This window comes from Pituophis catenifer, unplaced genomic scaffold (assembly GCF_029215685.1).
Source record: "Pituophis catenifer annectens isolate HBS135680 unplaced genomic scaffold, rPitCat1.0.hap2 SCAF_1, whole genome shotgun sequence".
Classification (NCBI taxonomy): Eukaryota; Metazoa; Chordata; class Lepidosauria; order Squamata; family Colubridae; genus Pituophis; species Pituophis catenifer.
The window spans coordinates 72,632,425-72,652,335 of NW_027256881.1; the positions used below are offsets into that span (position 1 = coordinate 72,632,425).

At 36.3% G+C, this 19,911-nt stretch overlaps 1 protein-coding gene across 1 annotated transcript in view; it reads left to right on the forward strand.

The window, feature by feature from the left end:
• WDR27 (WD repeat domain 27) overlaps positions 1 to 12,460 on the forward strand; it is a 68,690-nt gene extending 56,230 nt beyond the window's left edge. The window contains exon 25 of the mRNA XM_070931418.1: positions 12,287 to 12,460. Within this exon, the coding sequence (XP_070787519.1) occupies positions 12,287 to 12,460 (174 nt within the window). The remainder of the gene's footprint in view (positions 1 to 12,286) is intronic.
• Positions 12,461 to 19,911: the final 7,451 nt, after the last annotated feature.

Sequence of the window (19,911 nt, forward strand, 5' to 3'; positions counted from 1 at the left end):
CATTAGTGTTTATTTAGGGGTGGCTGAAAATAATTGTTTGTTCAAATTTTAGGGACAAATAAGAAATATCTGTAATTTCTTGTGACACATATAAAAAACTTCATTAAGAAGAAAGGTAAATACAAAACCTCTCTTTTCTCTGATTTTTATTTCACTTCATTTATTCATTTAATAATCAGAAACACATAATTTCTCACAATTAAGTTGCATTTTGTAATGTTTCAGGAAATATTTTCTTTAAAAAAAAGTTTACCAAGTTTGGCCTTGTTTTCACATTGGTATTAAGTAATTTTACTCCTATACTGTATATTTTCGATCATATGAAACATTGAAGCTTTTTTTTAATTAAAAGACCTTGACCCACATAGTTCTAACTGCAGTAATTAGAGGTAGAAAACTTTGATATCTGATACGATAATAATAGGAATATTTCCTCCTAATTGAATACTGATTAAAACATTAGCTCAATGTTGGTTTCCCAATATTCCCAAATTGAAACTACTAAATTTATTTGTAAATTATTGACCTATCATCCATCTTATTAATGACAATATAGTTAGCAGAAAGAACAATAATAATAAAAAGACAAGGTTAAAGTTTCAAAAACCTCTATTAAACTGTTATCGTAATCAACTTGTAGAAAATTTACCATGGCATCTTACCTATCCCAAATCACCCCAAGAATTAAGTGTAATTTGTTCTGCATCAAATATACACATTTGTTTCTTAATACCATCTCTTATCAATTGTTGTCTATTTAAATATAATAATTCAGTCTCCACAATCGGGCTATTTTCCCAACAAAGTCCATATGAAAGTAGTTTTCAGTTAATTGTGACAAATCCATTCCCCAATGTCCTTCAGTCCTCCTAGGAACTTCTCTGAATGTTTATCACTTCTCCATTCAGACAGACTTCTGTTATCGTAAAAGAATGCAGCCTTGAACTTCAGAAAGGTATATGGAATCAGTTGATTCTACCTCTGTACAATCCATATCTCTTTCCAGACTTTCCAAGAGGTCTGCAGCTTTCAAATCACATTCCTTTTGTGAATTTAGTTTATCAAGAGCAACATGCATTTTAATATTTTCCACTGCTATTATCATTTCATCAAACCTTTTAAAAAAGCTTTCAACTGAAGGCTGCATGTAATCAAAAGGTCTTTTCTGCAAATTAGCCATCCTTGCTTGTCAGTAATCTGAATACTTCGCTGTTCTATGTAACATTGCCAGGAAACAAAGAATGCTAAGGAAATATATTCTCTGGATATTTCTATTCAAAATTAAAAGAAAATTTAAAAAATAATGAAGTATTTTTCAAATTAAAAATGCAAAAAGTCTGTGGTAAGAGTCCAATATTAATGTAAATCAAATGAAAGCACTTTCACCATCCAAGGACTCACCATGTTTTTCCTTTTTTAACTTGTTTTCAAAACAGCATTCGGGAAGCCAGTACAGTTGCTCATTTGCCAATTTGCGTGAAAAAGAAAGCACAGTATCTACAGAAAATAGCAGTGATAACTGTGTTAATTACATGAATCTTGCTTCCATACACCAGGCAGGAAGTAGCTTAGCTTTCATGTGTCCCAAATGATTCTCAAGGACATGTGCTTCACCCATCACTTCCTACCCTCTATGGACTCCTGCCAATAAATCTTTAGTTACTTATCTACTGAGATGCCATCAAGTTGCTCTGACATCTGGTGATGACTGCTATTTTATTGGCTAATTAATTTTCAAATCTCCATGATTGGAAGAATTTAAAAAAAAACTATGCTACAGCGGGATATCAGAACACTCCAATATTCTGCGAATGAAACACTAATGTCAAAAATGACAGAAGTCATTTTGTCAGTAAAGTACAAGATAAAAGTATTTAAAAAATCTTTTCTTTTTGGACAGGAGAAAAAAATATGCCCAATTTAATTTAAATTGACAGATCTGTATGTATTTATATCTAAGCATCTGTTTATACATGAATATACCGGTAAATAAACCACAGTGTTTCCATTTATAGTGCAAGTTTTATTTCAGCTGACACTGAATGATGTTTAGTTATTGAAGTTTAGTTTTCTACATTTAGCATTTTGCATCAGTAGTTTTCAGCATGCCAAGATGTCAGAACTAATAACTAAGGTATAATAAACATGCCTATTTTCTGTGGACAGCATCTGCCATGAAATAATTTAAAACATAGTATTCACTGAAGGAAGTATGATTTATTGAATAAGTGAGGCAGAAGTTGGGGTAGCTTCATTCAGAAATAACAGCTTATGAATAAGGGTATCATCACTGCAGCCACCACATTTTTGTTTGACGGTGCAGCATTTCTTGAGGATTTTTAAAAAATTCAGACAAACTATTTATTTTATTAATTAAATTTAGATGCCACCTAGCACCAAGTGATACTAGATGCTAATCAAGTATAATAAAAATTAATGGAATGAAATGAATTATATCAAGGGTAATAGGACATCCCCAATGAGTATCTGTTGTTATCTTCCAACCATATACATATTGTGAATGTATAGTTATCAGTACTGGATATTTTGTTTATTCCTTCTTATCTTAATAACAAAATTTTGGAATATTATTTAAGCTAGTTCTTTGACTATGTGGAGTTGTAGTTACATTTATTATTCCTAGTACTACCTTTTCTGCTTCAGGAATCATGAAATTGTACCAGCATCGCTTTTATATACTAAACAATTGAGATCAATTTCACTGTAATCAGTTCTATGGCTCAGTAATTGGGGAGGTCTGAAAGCTTTAACTCAAACATTTTGTAAAATGATTTCCTTTATATGCTTTTTATTTGTTCCCTGTTTTAGGATAAGGAGGCTTGTTATCTCACTGCCAAAGAAAAGTTTAGTAACAGATGCTTATTTATTTATTTGTATGTGTATAAAACAATAATCCAGCATTACCTTCTAGGAACTACCACTATCTCTCATGCTCACTACAGCATGGGAGAAGCAGGTGAATTTTTGTGCAGGCGAATCAGAGAGGCAAGGTTTGGGTAGAAAAGATGGACTGAGAGGCCAGAGCTGCCCAGGAGATTAAAAGAGAAGGCTGCTGAAAATGAGATCTGGTCAACAAGATGATAGATGGGAAGGGAGGAAAGAAGGGAGGGAGGAAGGAAGGACTCTACCATGAAGGGAGAAAGAAGAGAAGGGCAAACCAAGAGAAAAAAGGCCAAAGGAAAGAAAGAACTCTTACATTTGTCACAACAAAGCAAATGCATCAGATAATGGACCAAGATCCAGAATGAATTGAAATAAATCTGTATCTGCTATTTTCTTGACTTTATCTCTAAGTTATGTTTCTCTCAGAAACAATATGAGATCCCTGACAGCAGGATACCATATGAGGAGTCCTTAAAAAGAAAGGGCATTTTAAACTGAGCGCACAGCTGGTTGCTGTTGCTTCCTCACTATGCATCACTCTAGTCCAGGGGTGTCAAACTCGCGGCCCGTGGACCAGATACGTCACGCGCTGACTATACCCAGCCCTGGTTTAGCGAAAAAAGTCATGATACGTCACGTGACGACGCGAGTTTGACACCCCTGCTCTAGTCAGTGGTCAGAAGGAGGGTTGCTGTTGACTCTAAGAGGGAGCAATATGTTCTTTGCATTAGATGACCATTGCCCCTGGCAAACACTGGCATAACAGACAGACAGTTGAAGAAATGAAAGAGGAGCTATTTTGAGATGGAGGGCTCCTGAGAGTTAAGGATAGTAGAATGGAAATATAATAATTAACCTCCAGCTCCAATTAAAAAAACATGCCTTTTGTTTGAAATGGACTAAAAGACTTCAGGATTCATGTCAGTAGCTATTGGATAGAATAAACTCACTTCAGGGTTGATAGAGTAAGTGCTCAAAATAACAAGGAGAAAAAAAATCAAATAAGGAAATAGATTTTTTTTAAAAAAAAAAACAGTTCCAATGTCTAAAATATCTAAGTGCCGATTGTTGGCAGCACATATCAACCCTTCTAAAAACCTGCAATGACTGAGTGCAATATTCCACCTTGAAAGGAAACATCAGGAAGCGGTTTCCTGTGCAAATCTTATAAAAATGAAATCATTCAACTTCAAACTATTGATGGCAAACCTTGTGGAGGTTTTTTAATGGCAATGTAAATGACTGTTTTCTCTTAAGATTGATTACATGTAGGTTGGAGAGAATACATGTATTGAAATCTTGTTTTCCTTTCTGCCAGATGTTCTAGCTTTCCATGTCAGCTTTAACATAACAGCCAATAAGAGATACATAGGGTTTGTTTTCAAATTACTCATTGACACCTCATATATGACAAAGGACCAAAATTATTAGTCATGCTGTACACAAGAGTTGCTTATATTATAGGTGCATGAGTTCAAGCTCCAATGATTAAATGTGCACTTTCAGGAGAAATTCATCAATAGCCACTTTATCTGGGATGTTCAAACTAGTTTATCTAGCTAATCCAAAATATGCTTTATCTGATTATTTCTCTCATACTACCATAATGAGCTAATGGCAGATATATGTGGCAGGGTAAGGGAAAGATTAGACTAGGGAAATGGCAAAAAAAAAACAAAAAAAAAACCAACCTGTAGTGTGATATCTTCAGTGACATATATTTTAAAGTTAAACTTATGAGAAAGTTTGTTCACTGTTATCATCTCTGATTAATCTTTAAAGGTTTAGAAATGGAACTCAATAGCCTTGAATCCAATTTTAAGATATTGCAAAATAGGTAAAGATTCCATTTTGGGCTGTGAAGAATATTTTACAGAATAACTGAGAACTGGTAGAAAAAAATATATAGAATGGTTTCATTAAACACAGGTCTGAGCCTACTTAATGTGTAGGTCATCGATTTCATGGACAAGTAGCTTTCCAAATAAGAGTCAATGCAAATGCTTGAGATCAAAGGTATGAACTATATCAATAGTTATTACAGGTAATTCTCAACTTACAGTCACAATTGAGCCCAAAATTTCTGTTGCTAAGCAAGCAACAGTTATTCAGTGAGTTCTGCCCAATTTAATGATCTTTTTTTTTGCCATAGTTGTTCAAGTGAATCACTGCAGTTGTTAAGTGATTCATGCAGTTGTTAAATGAATCTGGCTTACTCTATTGACTTTGCTTCTCAGAAGCTGGCTGGGAAGGTTACAAATCGTGATTGTGTGACTCCAAGATAGTGCAACAGTCATATAAATACAAGCCAGTTGCCAAGTGCCCAATTCTGATCACATGACCATGGGGATGCTGCAACAGTTATAAGTATGAAAACTAGCCATAAGTCACTTTTCCCAGTGCTGATGTAACTTCGAACAGTCACTAAATGAATGGTTGCAAATCAAGGATTATCAGTATTCAAAAGTGGTTCTATAATTAAGAAGCTCAGACCAGTGCTAAACATTCTGTATTTTTTTCCTACCACTTCCCAGTCATTCTGATGAAAAAAAAAAGCTTTAGAAATTATTTCACAAAATAGATTATTTTATAACTGGATTACAGTATTTATCCACTTAACTGCAAGCTGACCTGGGAGATTCTGGTATGATTGAAGTACATACATCTGAAAGTTGCCAAGTTTGAAACAACTGAATTATAGTGACAAGTACCCAAAGTCAATACATCAATTAAATTTAAAGGGAGAGATTCCTCTGAGCTTTATGAATAGTGGTGCTGCTCTCATTAATAAGACAATCCTGTACTTTTCCTTGCTAGAGAGAAATGTGAATAAATCATTCACTCAGTTTCTCTGCCCATTTAATCAAGACTTCCAAAGTTGCCATGTCAAAACTAAACAGATCTTGATATCACAGCATTTCAACATGATCACATGTGATCTGAAATTTCATCTGTCTTCTAAAACCAAACTCATGCAACATTTCAACAAATCTAATTTTGTGGAGCTGGGGAAGGCATTCTTTTGTTACACATGTATACTTTTTATTTTGATAAGATACAATAAAGAGGCTTACTTCTATGTGAAGAGGTGTAGTAATGCAACATGGGAAGGCTATTAAAGGATTTGGGTAGATTGATTGCCTTTCTGATATTATTCATCAAAATATGTTTGCAAACTATTCAAATTGCAATGCAATCGCAATTTTTCATACTGAAAACAGATTTCACCTTTGCTACTTAACAAGCAAAAACCATCAATATATTACAAGGAAGAAAATCATTCCTAATACCGGTATGTTTTTTTTAAAAAAATCATTCTTTTGTACCATATCCAAAATTTTGAAGTTACTTCCTTCTTAGAGAAACTATTTGATTTAATCTTCCACATGCAAGAAGTTGCCCAAAATAGATCTTTATCAAAACAAATTTTCAAAGTCAGCGTTCCAGATATTTTGTTCTTTTGTTTCATTCTTCTGCTTAGCAGAGTTATTTTCCTAAGATTAAGCAAGCCTTGGCTAAACCAAGAAATCTCTTTTGCATATTAATGCAGTTCAATGTAGGACTTTCTGCATTAATCCAAAAGTCTTTATGTATTTTTCAATATGTACTTTCAACAACCTGCCATTTCAAAATCCACAAGTCTGTCATCATAACCTAAGGAAAGTTTCAGTTTTCATACATGTTAAAAAAGGCAGCTGCTGAATATCACAAGTACTTCCAAAAGCATCCAGGGTAGTGGTATAATGTCTGACAAAGAAACTATTTTCATTCAGCAAGAATATTATTTTTTCCCCCGGATGGCACTGTCCCAAATTTATCAAAGATGAAGGATCACGGGGATTCTGTCAAAAATTTGGAGGTTTGAAAAAAAAACCTTGAAAATCCAGTGAACTGAAATAATAATATGAATAGCGGCATGGCAGTTTTCCAACTGTGGTTTGGAAAAATAGTGAAAGATTCAATTCCATCTTAGTTTCCCATTAAGTGAAAGATGCTGGATGGTAAAATCATTTGACTAGCAGTAGCTTTCTCTTTGGAAAATGCATGGTATGTGCCAGGAATGGGGAATCTATTTTAGCCCAGGGCTGAATTAGCTCCAGGCAAATTCATTGGGGCTATAGGCAAGAGGCCTTAATGTGCTTTTCCAGAGCTATCTACACATTCTCAGTCACTCTCTTCTTTCCCTCCACTGATATTCATTTTATTCACACCTAGCTTGTTTTTATAAACTACTTGTCTTCTTCTGAAAAGTCCCCCTTCCACAAAGAATAGGCCTAGTGAGGGCATTTCAAAACATCACTGCAGAGCAAGATTGGCTCTCTGAAAAGAACTTCAGTATTCATTTTTATTTTATTTTAGCGTCAAACAGAGAACCATCCTTACCTGTTAACAGGTCTAATTGGTGCTATACCATCTTAGGTTCTGAAAAGCGAGCCAGAGGTTGAGCAAACAACTTGCAAGCCTGAGAATATTTTGCTCATTATCTGCCACTTCACTGGTATAATAACTTCTTTCATCTCTGTTCCCGTCAATTTCCCGTCAATTTCCATCTAGGAAATTGATGTTTCCTAGAATTTGCACTTAGTTACAGCTTTTGAAATTGAAGTAATCGCACCACCTTGTCATTCTTTCTCACAACTATATTTAAGTCTGTGATATAGGACTGCAGCCTAAAGATTTAGCTTTTAATAGTTAAGAATTAGGCTTTTAAAAAGTGAGTCCTAAAAAGTTGCCCTTTTCAAGCATGAAGGAAAGCTATTTGAAAGCTTGCCATTGAAGAAATTGCCTCTTATTAATGATTAGAACAAAGGGACATCTTTAAATTTGTCATTCAATTTTTCAGTCTAGAATTTCTATATTATAATAATACAGAAGAACAAAATTAGCTTAGGGGAAAAAAAAATAAGCCAATATATAAACTACCACAATTGTGAAACATCTGGGTTCAGTTTGCATTTTTATTATTGTTTGGAAGCCAGAATGATTTTTCAATGAAATGTAAATTACTTGCATTTCTAAAATGTAATTTATCAATTTGGTACTAGATGGTATATATACGGTTGACACAAAGTTATGAATATTTTAAGAATCTGATTGCAATTTGCAATTAAAACTTTGTTTACAAGAATTCAGACTTGAAATATTAATACCATTCAACTTAAAAATGAACCAAACCCCAGAAGATGCTATATTCAGTTATGTAAAACCACAGTGTACTTGCAGTCTCCTTTATCATGCCATTCTCTTTTTTTCAAATGAGAAATTAAGACCTAGGAAATTGAATATGATATGAATTGAGTTTGTAACTAAAAGGGTCTAAAGTCTACTCACAATTGATTAGGAATATTTATAATCTGTATGTCAGCATTCCGACAGATGCCCTAATTAATCTTGATTATTCGCCAATCCTTCTCAGATGCTGAGGAAAGAATTATCAGGATTAGATTAATGTATGTTGGGCAATGTATCGTAGCAAAAAAAGGAACATGTAAAAATCCAAAAGATACTTGGGTTACATAAGATAAGTGCTTACCTTTTTACTCACAGCTGCACAATCACTTTAGTACTAAATTACTGCTATAAATGTATCTGCTTTCCTTCTATCATTTTGTTCACAATTTAAAAAAACAGTATCAGTTATTCTGCATAATAGTGAAAGCTGTAACACAATTGATATAATACTGAGAATAAGGCAATAATTCCAAAATCAAGTCTGATATTGTCTGACGGTAGGGAAAAGGAAGGGAAGTAAGATGGAAATGCTGCTCTAATTTAGGAAAATTCTAATTGAAATCACAAAAAACTGCTAGGTCACCCCTCCCCCCCCAATTTTTCTATAAACTGTAGAACTAGAGATGGGTTTCGTTGGAGGATCAGATTGAAAAGTGGACACTAAATAACTCTTGACTTACATCTTTTCCCACTGTTGCAATAGAGACAGAGCAATCTACCTGAGGCAGGAAATTGTCTCTGGGTGGAAAAAGTTTGTAAAGAAGTAACTTGATTCCCAAGTTTAATAGTAGCAAATTGGTAGGTAATATACTATGGTATTAAACAGGATTTGAACCCAATGTACGAAGATGAACAGGAACTGTATTCAAAGGCATCCTCAGAATCCAAGGCTTTCATCAAAATGATAAAACTATTGTTACACTGTAAGCTCCATCCCTCTGTTATTTATCCCCCTGTGGATGCAATAGAACAGGATCCCCAATCCATGAACTGGCACAGGGTCGTGGCATGCCTTGAACTGGTCCACGCAAACTGGTCCATGCCCCATCCGCGGGATGTAGGGAGCGCACAAAATCATGCCCCCTCCAATCTGCGGAAAAACCTCTGTCCATGGAATCAATCACTGGTGCCCAAAAGGTTGGGGGCCACTGCAATAGAAGACTCACTGTGGGAAGTATTAAACAATGACCAAGATTCCTATTGAGATTTGGCTTCTTCTCACCAGTCCTTGCTCTGAGCAGAGGTAGTTATGTTTAACTTGCTACTACTTTATAGGTAATCATGGAAAAGGAGAAAAGGCCTAAACTTTTTTTATGTTTTTGGGTAGGATTGTTTAGGGTAGTAGGGTTGGTTGCATCCCTGCTATTCCTTCATTTTTGATCAAACTACAAAGAATGTAACCCCATTACAAATACATCAGAGAGGTTGGAACAACAGTGTGTGATATATTAATTAAGGTATCTAAACTTTCTCCTCTGCCTTATCTTTAAACTTCAGCTATTCTTGGAAAGTGTCTTTGATATTATTTGTGTGAAGGTTTTTCCATCCTCATTGTATCAACTTTTGGCCAGCAGTGTTTTCTGTTGATGAAAAGACTCCTAGGATTAAGCAATTTGGTCCTTAAAGAGACATTGTAACCATATTGCCAGTTTTTTTTCCAGGTTTGATGCTATTATTTTGATAGGATTAAAATTGGACAAGATTCATGGTGTCTTTGGTCACGTTACTATGAACTTTGCAGTTGTTGCAGTATGAAAAATAAACTGTTCATTGTTTGTGATTCATTGTGTGTTCATTGCACTTCTCTCATGCTCTTTTGTGAAATTAACCAGGGTGGACTGGACTTGAAGTCTTGAGAAAAGCTGAGTTCCTTTGAAGAAATCCAGTTTAAACCAAATTATTTAATATAAAAGGACTTATCGTAATATAAAATCTGCCTTTGTGAGTCAACAAAGCTAATTCATGTTGTCACGTGCTCATGCCATTGAGCTTATTTTTGCCTTATAATAATACAAATAATTACTTATTTATTTTATAAATATTAAAATGAATCCTTGCTTGATTTTAACCATATATAGAGAAACAATACATACTGATGCAGTTGCACAGACAAGCAGCCATTCCAAACATGAAGAAAAACCACATATTTTAAAAGCTAACCTATTAAAAGTTTGCTTTGTAAAAGTGTGCCACATAGGTCATTGTAGTGTAAGCAAATTTGTATTATGAAAATTAGAGTAGGAAAAATACCGAATTAAAAAGGAAGTACTTTTTCTATTTAGCATCCCAAAGAAACCTGACATATTTTCTTTGGACTTCAAACTGGATTTTCAGCAGAGGGCACTCTGCTGTAAAGAAAGTTATTCAGCATCGTAACAGCAGTTTAGTGATTAATCAAACACCCTCTTATCTGGGACTATCAAAGATTTGAAATTTCCTTATTTTAGTAATGGTGATAGACTAAGAGAAGTAGAAAAAGGTAATGTTGGCCTTAAGTCAAGATTGCTTGATGATTGCATCAGTGTAATTTTTATGGTTTACCTTTTATGGTTTACCTGGCAACAATAGTATGTTGTAGCAAGGTTGGTATCTGAAAGCAGCAGGGAGGTGTACAATTTATTTATTTATTTTATTTTATTTAATCAATTGCCCTGGGAAGTGCTTTATAATTAACAGGATCACCCTTATTCCCTAGGTGTTAATGCAGGTAAAGAATGAGGCCAGATTGGAGGCTCAGAAGTCCAAGTTGATTTTAATGGCCTCTGGAGATATTAGCTCTACCCCATAGCAGTGGTGAAATCCAATTTTTTTTATTACCGGTTCTGTGGGCGTGGCTTGGTGGGCATGGCTTGGTGGGTGTGGCAGGGGAAGGATACTGCAAAATCTCCATTCCCTCCCCACTCTGGGGCCAGCCAGAGGTGGTATTTGCCAGTTCTGCGAACTACTCAAAATTTCCACTACCAGTTCTCCAAAATGCTCAAAATTTCCGCTACCGGTTCTCCAAAACTGTCAGAACTTGCCGGATTTCACCCCTGCCCATAGTCTTCCCTGCTCTTAGTTGAGCAACAGAGTTCTTGATTTCTATCACTGTCAGTCATGCCCACATTGTCAGATTTTCAATACTTTAGCCTGGATACCTATTTTCAACAGAGATGTCGGTGAAGAGATACTGAAAGTATATTTCCCATATCATGGGGATTGGAGGTGGGGAATGTGACAGTCAAACCTGGATGGAACATTGCTTTGAGAGCTTGGTGTGATATGGCAGAATGAGGCTGAGTCATTGGATTTGACTTCCTGAACAAGTCGTGCTCAGTTGCTTTTCATGGCTTCCTTTTCCTTGCACGCCAGCAGCTGTTTGTAGCTTTTCTGCTGGAGATGGTCCATGCAGCTATCGTTGTGGTATCAGATACACAAGCCTGTTAGTAGTATGAAGTGCTTTTTTTTTTTGGCAGCAACACAGGTTTTTTTTTTTTTGCTTTAATTTATATGCAGCCCTTCTCCGGAGACTCGGGGCAGCTTACAATGCATTAAGCAATAGCCTTCATACTTTTGTATATTTATACAAAGTCAGCTTATTGCCCCCACAATCTGGGTCCTCATTTTACCTACCTTTGAAAGGATGGAAGGCTGGACTTCCGGTTGGTGATGCGTGGTGTCATGGCGTGGTGAGAGTGCTTGCTCTCTCCCACTGCCACCTAACGCACCGTTTTGGAGACCGTTCGAGGCGTGGAAGCTTGGAGGGCTTCGCGGACTATAGTGGGGCTTCGGTGAGTCGAGTGGCGGTGTGCAAACCCACCCGGCGCGACCGATTCCCGCTGTCAAACCAACGGGGCGCGTCTGCCCTTTAATGGCAGACCCGAAGCCACGATAGCCAACAAGAGGGGAAGCAAAGATTCCGGGAAGTGAGACAAGAACATCGGTAACCACCTACCCCAGAGCGCGCTAGACATCGGAGGAGCGAATAAAGCACTGCTGGCTGGATCGGAGCGGAAGGGCTCAAAGAGGGAAAAAGCGGCGATTGAAAGAGAGGAGGAGGAGTGACAGCGAGATCGCAGATAGGCCGGCAAGAAGGCAAGAAGGAAGGAAGGGAGATCGGCAAGCTGACCAGCGGCACTAGCCTTTTTTTTGGATTTAATTTGCTGCACAGATCGAGCTTGGAGGACGTGGGGAAGAGATTTTGCTGATTGAGGAGAGCGACCGGAAATTTAGGACCGGAAGTGCAACCATACTTGATACCAACGAGAAGAACAGCGAAAAGCTAGAGAGGAAAGAAGAAGCACCAGGAAGAGAATTAACAGAACTAACTTTTACAAGGAGTTGAAGATTCTGAAGAAGTAAGAAGTAGAAGGGTGCAGTAATTAACGTACTTTCCAATAATAAGCTTTAATAAAGGTGGCACTCGAAGGGACTAAGAGGACTAGAATTTAAATTTATATTAATACATTTTGTTATTATTTTAAAAATAGTCTAAAACCACAATATATATATACTTGTTCCTCTTTTTTTTTTTTCTTTCTTTTCTCTTCTTCTTTTTCTCTTTATGCATTTAAAGTATGTATAATATTTATATAAGTATTTTAAGGATTCAAAGTATTTAAAGCATATTGAAGTTTAGGGTATCAGAAGTAGTAATATAAAAAAAAACGAATTAATTAATACATATAATATATTCTATTAATATATATAAATATTAGTATAGCTATATTAGAACGCACTATTTTTTATTTCTTACTTATTTATCTATTGACTCATTTATATATATACCTATCTAATCATTTACCTATTTACCTATTTATATATCTATTACTTAGTTATTAGCTATTTTTTTTTTCTTCTATGGTTATTGATTGATTATGGTGTCTAAGATTACTAATATTCTTAAGGACAAATTTTTTATAAAACAGTGATTTAATTTATAACACCAATTAATTAAGTGCTTAATGACTGGATATTAAGTATTATTCTAACGATCATATGTATTGGTATTGAAAGGCCTTTAAGATTCGAGAACCCAATTAATTGCTAATTAAGAATTGAGCCAAACTAGAAACGCTGCTTCCAAATAAGGAATAGTTAATAAAGCCAAGTTGTGGGTAGCATAGCGGAGGAAAGGTCAAAACCTCATCTCTACCTGTCTGGTGAATTGGGAATAGCCTCAAAAACTCTTTCCTCCTCAGTATTGTTAACCAAACAAGGGAAGGTAACTAGTGGATGACAGTGTGGAGGAATATAGAAAGGATAGTCAAAGAACAGGCGAAGGTCCTTAGGGAGATGACAAGTTTTGCATCCACTGTGGCGAAAACAGGAAAGAAAATAACTCCTAGCGTTTCAAGCCCTACAATTACAATGTCGTCTCCTGCAACTCAGAAATCGATGGAAGGGCTATCAAAAACGGAGAAGGCATCAGTGATTCCAACAATGCAAGCGATGCAGGCATCACTAGTAACGATTCAAGAAACAATGCTTCTAATGCAAGAAAAAATGACCAACAACCACCAGGAAATCAAAATAGACATACAAGGCATTGACCAGAAAATAGGTGACATACAACAAGCCATTTCAAATAACGAACAGAGAATAGGTAAGATAGAATCTAAAGTCGAACAACAAGAGAAAGACCTAGAAACAGTGGATCAAAAATTAATGGCCCAGAATAGGGATCTGGAGGAAGCGATTATACAATTGGAAATGGACAAGGCCTCTTTCTACTTGCGCTTCCAAAACGTGATAGAGGACAAGGACGAAAATCTAGGCCAAGTAATGGCCGAAATAATAGCGGAGGTGCTCCAACAGGATTCAAATGACATAATAAAAGAGCTAGACGAGGCGTATAGAATACAAACTAACTATGCTAGACGGAACAATCTACCCAGAGAGGTGCATATAAGGTTCGCACGTAAGAAAGTGAGGGATATCTTTTATAAAATGGTAAAAGAAGAACCGATTAACTACAAGGAAAAAGAGGTGATTGTCTTGAAGCAAGTGCCGAGGAGGGTGAGAGAACAAAGGAGAGACTACAGATTTCTGGCCTCACAGCTAAATAAAAGGAATATACTTTTTAGATGGACCTTGCCGGAGGGGATGTTGATCACCTGGCAAGGAAGGAGGATTAAAATAAACAGCTTGGTGGAGGCACAAGAATTCCTTGACTATCTGAGAGGGTCAGAAGACGAACAAAGTAGTAAAGAGGAACTGGAAGCTGGCACTACAGAAGAAGAACTCACCCAGAAAAGCTCCCAAGAAGAGGCTTTGACGGGGAAAGAGAGCTTAGGCGAGAAAGAAAGGGAAGAGAAAGAAAGAAGAGAAGCAGGAAAGAAACAAAGGCCCCAAAGAGCAGTTCGAGCTAATACTAACATCAAATTTAAGTAAATCAACAGAAAGTAAAAAGAATGGACGACTGGAAAACTATATCAATTAATGTAAACGGACTTAACGATCATAAAAAAAGAAAAATTTTCTTTAACAAATTAGTTATACAAAATGCTGATATTGTATGCCTCCAGGAGGTACATATTAAACAAGAACACATAAAATATTTGGATAATAAAAAACTGGGAAATCTGTATACCTCTTTAGCTACGAAGAAAAAGAGAGGGGTGGTACTATATATTAGAAAGGAGATGAAGACGAAATTGAAGTATGCAGACCCCAAAGGGAGATTACTAATTGTCGAAATCGAAAGAGGCAATACAACAATTTTAATAGTAGCGATCTATGCCCCAAATAAAAATTTGAAAGAGTTTTATAGTAAAACAAGAGATATAATAAGAGGATTGGACAATAATAATGTTTGCATCATTGGAGATTTTAATGGAGTGGTCGATGCGCATAAAGATCACAAAAGACCCAGAGGTCAAAAGAAAATGAGGAAAAACCTACCAAAAACCTTTTTTGACTTAGTCGATGAATTAAACCTCGTGGATATTTGGCGAACACTACACCCCAACAAGAGACAGTATACCTTCTACTCTAATCCCAACAAATCATGGTCCAGAATAGACATGATGTGGGCAAGCAGGAACTTGGGTATGGACATTGAGTCAGTGGAAATTTTACCTAACACCTGGGCAGATCATAATCCACTGGAAATTAGATGGAAGAGTACATATAAGAGAAAAAACACAAGGTGGAGAATGAACACACAATTTTTACGAGACAAAAAAAATATCGACAAAGTCAAGAGGGAATTAGAAATCTTTTTTGAAGAAAATGAAAAAGAACCAACGAACCCGGGGATAATCTGGGATACGATGAAGGCCTATTTAAGAGGCCTAATGATATCTTATGGAGCGTTCAGAAATAAAGAGAGGAGAGAATCTCTAAGAATATTACTAGAAGAACTGGCAAAGGCAGAGAAAGAGGCCCAAATAAACCCTGACAATGAAGTAATAAAAGCAAATTGGATGAATATTCGTCATAAATTAAATATAATGGATCAAGAAAAACTTGCATTTAACATTAAGAGAACAAAACAATATTACTTCGAGAATGCCAACAAGCCAGGAAGGTGGTTATCTTACAGAATTAAAAAGGAGAAAGAGAAAGGAATCATTTTTCAACTTGAAGACACCGAAGGTCATACCACAACTAAGGAAGAAAAAAATTGGAGATAGCATACAATTTTTATGCGTCTTTATATAAGGAAGAGGATATATCCAAAGAGAAAGTAAAACAATATTTATTGGAGGAGGGAATGCCACAGATTGGAGAGGAGGAAAAAGAAATATTAAATAAAGAGATTACACTAACAGAGGTAAAGACTGCAATTGCCAAATTGAAAAAGAACAAATCCACGGGCCCGGATGGATTCCCAGGGGAACTATACAAAAATTTAGAATTAGAAGATATCCTACTCCCAAGAATGCTACAAATTTTTAATGAGGCCCTAATGAAAAACAAAATACCAGAATCCTGGAGAGAGGCCTATATTATACTTTTACCAAAAGAGGGATCGAACACCAAATTGATACAGAATTACCGGCCAATTTCACTTCTTAACACGGATTATAAAATATATATGAACATACTAGCGGAAAGACTAAAAAAAATTCTAAATAAGATAATACATAGTGATCAGAATGGATTCCTCCCAGGGAGGCATATAAGGAATAACACTAGGACGATCCTGGATGTGCTAGAATATTATGAGGAACATCCGGAAAAAGAGGTAGCACTAGTCTTTTTAGATGCACAGAAGGCCTTCGACAATTTGAATTGGGAGTTTATAAAGCAACAATTGAACATAATGGGATTTGGACAAAATTTTACAAATACAATAAAGACGATCTATGAGAAACAAAGGGCCAACATTCTAGTAAATGGGGAACTCACCAAAACATTTCAGATCAGTAAAGGAGTAAGACAGGGATGCCCAATGTCACCACTTTTGTACATACTGGCATTAGAAGTGCTATTGAAAAAGATTAGAGAGAGCGGTCAAATTAAAGGGCTCAAAATAAGGAAGGAAATATATAAAGTTCAAGCGTTTGCGGATGACGTCGTCCTAATCATGGAAGAACCGGTTGAAACAGGTACACATATATTGGAAACACTTGATAAATATGGAGAAGTAGCAGGACTTAAATTAAACAAATCTAAAACTAAAATGCTCACTAAAAATATGACGAAAAATCAAAAAGAAGTCCTGGAGGAATCTATGGGAATCCAAATTGCGAAAAAAGTAAAATATTTGGGAGTATGGATCTCAACAAAGTATTCGGCCCTTAAAGAAGACAATTATATACCCCTGGTAAAAAGTATAAAACAAGATTTGGAGAAGTGGGGGAAGTTGCAAATTTCCTTCCTCGGGAGGATAGCGACCATTAAAATGAGTATCCTACCCAAATTGCTGTTCTTGTTTCAAACAGCGCCAATCAAATTGGATAAAAAATTTTTCAATGAACTCAATGCCATTATCAGGAAGTTTATATGGGGAGGGAAAAAACCAAGAATAGCAATCAGGAGTTTACAAGATAAAAAAAATAGGGGAGGGCTAGGATTACCTATTTGGGAAACATATCACAAGGCAGCAATCCTTGTATGGTTAAAAGAATGGGCGACGTTAGCGAATAAAAGAATTCTAACATTAGAAGGGCATGAGCTTCAGATGGGTTGGCATGCCTATCTATGGGAAACCGGGAAAAAAACCAAAACATATTTCAATAAACATAAACTGAGGGACATACTAAAATCTACGTGGGACGAAATAAGACGGAAACATTACACTAAAATTCCCAGCTGGCTCTCAACCATGGAGGCGATAATCTACCCAAACGTTCTGGACTATGGCAAAACTGTAAAATACAAAGAAATTCTAGATGAGGCAGGGAACCTCAAAACATTAGAACAATTAAAAGAACAAGGCATTTGTATTGAATGGTGGACATATGCGCAGATAAAATCAAGACACAAAAAAGATAAAGTACAATATGGCATAGAAATGGGGAGCAAAGATTTTGACAAAATCTGGATGGGTACAGATAAAAAATTATTAGCTAAAATATATAACTACTTAGTAGAATATGATTTGATGGAAGAAGTAGTTAAAGGCCCAATGTTAGCATGGGCAAAAAATATTGGGAAAAATATAAATTTGGAAGAATGGGATCAATTATGGAACATTAACATAAAACTCACCAAGGCAACCACTTATAAGGAAAACCAGTACAAGATGATTTATAGGTGGCATCTAGCACCGGCTAGAATTGCTAAGATCTTCCCTAACTCTAACCCAAGGTGTTGGAAGTGTGCACACCAGCAAGGTTCCTTTTACCATTGCTGGTGGACGTGCTCCCAAGCAAAAAAGTACTGGAAGACGATTTGTAATTGGCTCTCAGAAATAATAGGTGAAACTTTCGAATTAGATCCTAAAATACTTCTCCTGGGAATTCTTCAGAAGGAAATGACAAAAAAGAAGAAATATTTGGCATTGCATATAATAACAGCAGCAAGAATTGCCTTCGCCCAACAATGGAAAGAGAAAAAAATCCCGAATGAGGAACAAGTAATCGGCAAAATAATGGAGTGTGCCGAGATGAACAAATTAACATTAGAAATTAATGACAGAGATGATTCGGATTATTACAGCGTATGGGACAAGTGGTACGGGTGGCTAGAGAAGAGGAAATTGAAATAAAAAGGGAAGAGACCAGAACAAGAAATAGTAAAACGGAATAGTAAGAGAAGATGTAGAGAGGATGATAGGAAAGATAAGATGGCAAGGAGAGGATACTCGGATAAGTAGGAGACAAAATTTATGTATTCATTAATGTATAGTAGAAGATTATTATAGATATATAATATACGACCTAAATGATATGAGAACACAATTCTCCACTTTTTCTGTATTTACTGCTATGCACTACTATGTATCTGGGCTGAAAAAATCACTCATTTATGTTCAATATGTAATTTGCATTTATTTCTTTTTCCATACTATGTAACCGGATGGAGAAAAAATTGTATTATTATAACTTCTTACAATAAAAAAAAATAATAAAAAAAATAAAAAAAAAAAATGAAAGGATGGAAGGCTGTATCAACCTTGAGCCTGGTGAGATTTGAATTTGCAGAAATTGCAAGTAATTGCAGTAATTGCAAGCAGCAGATGTTAATAACAGTGCTTTAGTCCACTGTGCTAGCAAGGCTCTTGGTCCTTTTCAAACTATGGCTTGGAGTAGTGCTGTTGTTGTCTCAAAGGTGCACTGTTAAGATGAATTAGATCCTGGTGAAGTTCTCTAGTAAGGGTGCTACCGTTCTGCAAGAGTACATTAGGAGACCAGGAAAACCAAAGATACTATAGGTAATCTGAGGTCAGTAGCTCAGTTATCTTTTTATTTTGATGGGGATCCACTTAACTTGGCAGTAGATTCTTCCTGTTGGCATCAGAAACGGGTTGTTGGCAGTCTTCAGTATGCATTTCTTGAGTGAAGACATTTAACTGGAGCAGGATGGGGAAATGATTGCTGGCAAACTCAGACATACCTTCTAGGGCCTTAGCAAAAGGGAAAAGGTCCCTAGAGGCAATTATATAGTCAACAGTCATCATTCTGGAGGCAGATAGATAAGTGAATTTAGCTGGATGGTCACTTTCAAAAGCACCATTAAAAATGTGGAGATTTAGCCCAAAGGGGCTTTGACCCAATCCGAGACCTGCAAAGTTTGATTTCTGATCTTTTGAACAATGGATGATGAGGAATCCATCAGATTCAGGGTTGGGAAGGGGACATTTGTACTATGTATAGTGAGTGTGGTCACTGGGCCAAATCTAGCATTGGGGCCCAGAGGTGGGTTTCAGCAGGTTCTGATCAGTTCTGGAGAACCAGTAGCGGAAATTTTGAGTAGTTCAGAGAACTGATAGTAAAAATTCTGACTGGCCCCACCCCCATCTATTCTCTGCCTCCCAAGTCCCAGCTGATTGGGAGGAAATGGGGATTTTGCAGTAACCTTCCCCTGGATTGGGGTGGGAATGGAGATTTTACAGTATCTTTCCCCTGTCATGGCCACCAAGCCATGCCCACCAAGCCATGCCAGGCCCACCAAGCCACGCCCACAGAACCAGTAGTAAAAAAAATTGAAAACCACCACTGTTGGGGCCCCTCCCATGACTATAGTATAAGGTCAGCAGCAGCAGCACCACAAGGCTCTGATGTGGGGTATCTGCTTTATTGAGGACATATAAGCATTTATTATCAACAGACATGGTGGTTTAATTAACATTGGTATGCATATGGTTTGAAGGGGCAGAAGAGCCTTGATATGGCATGCACCAAA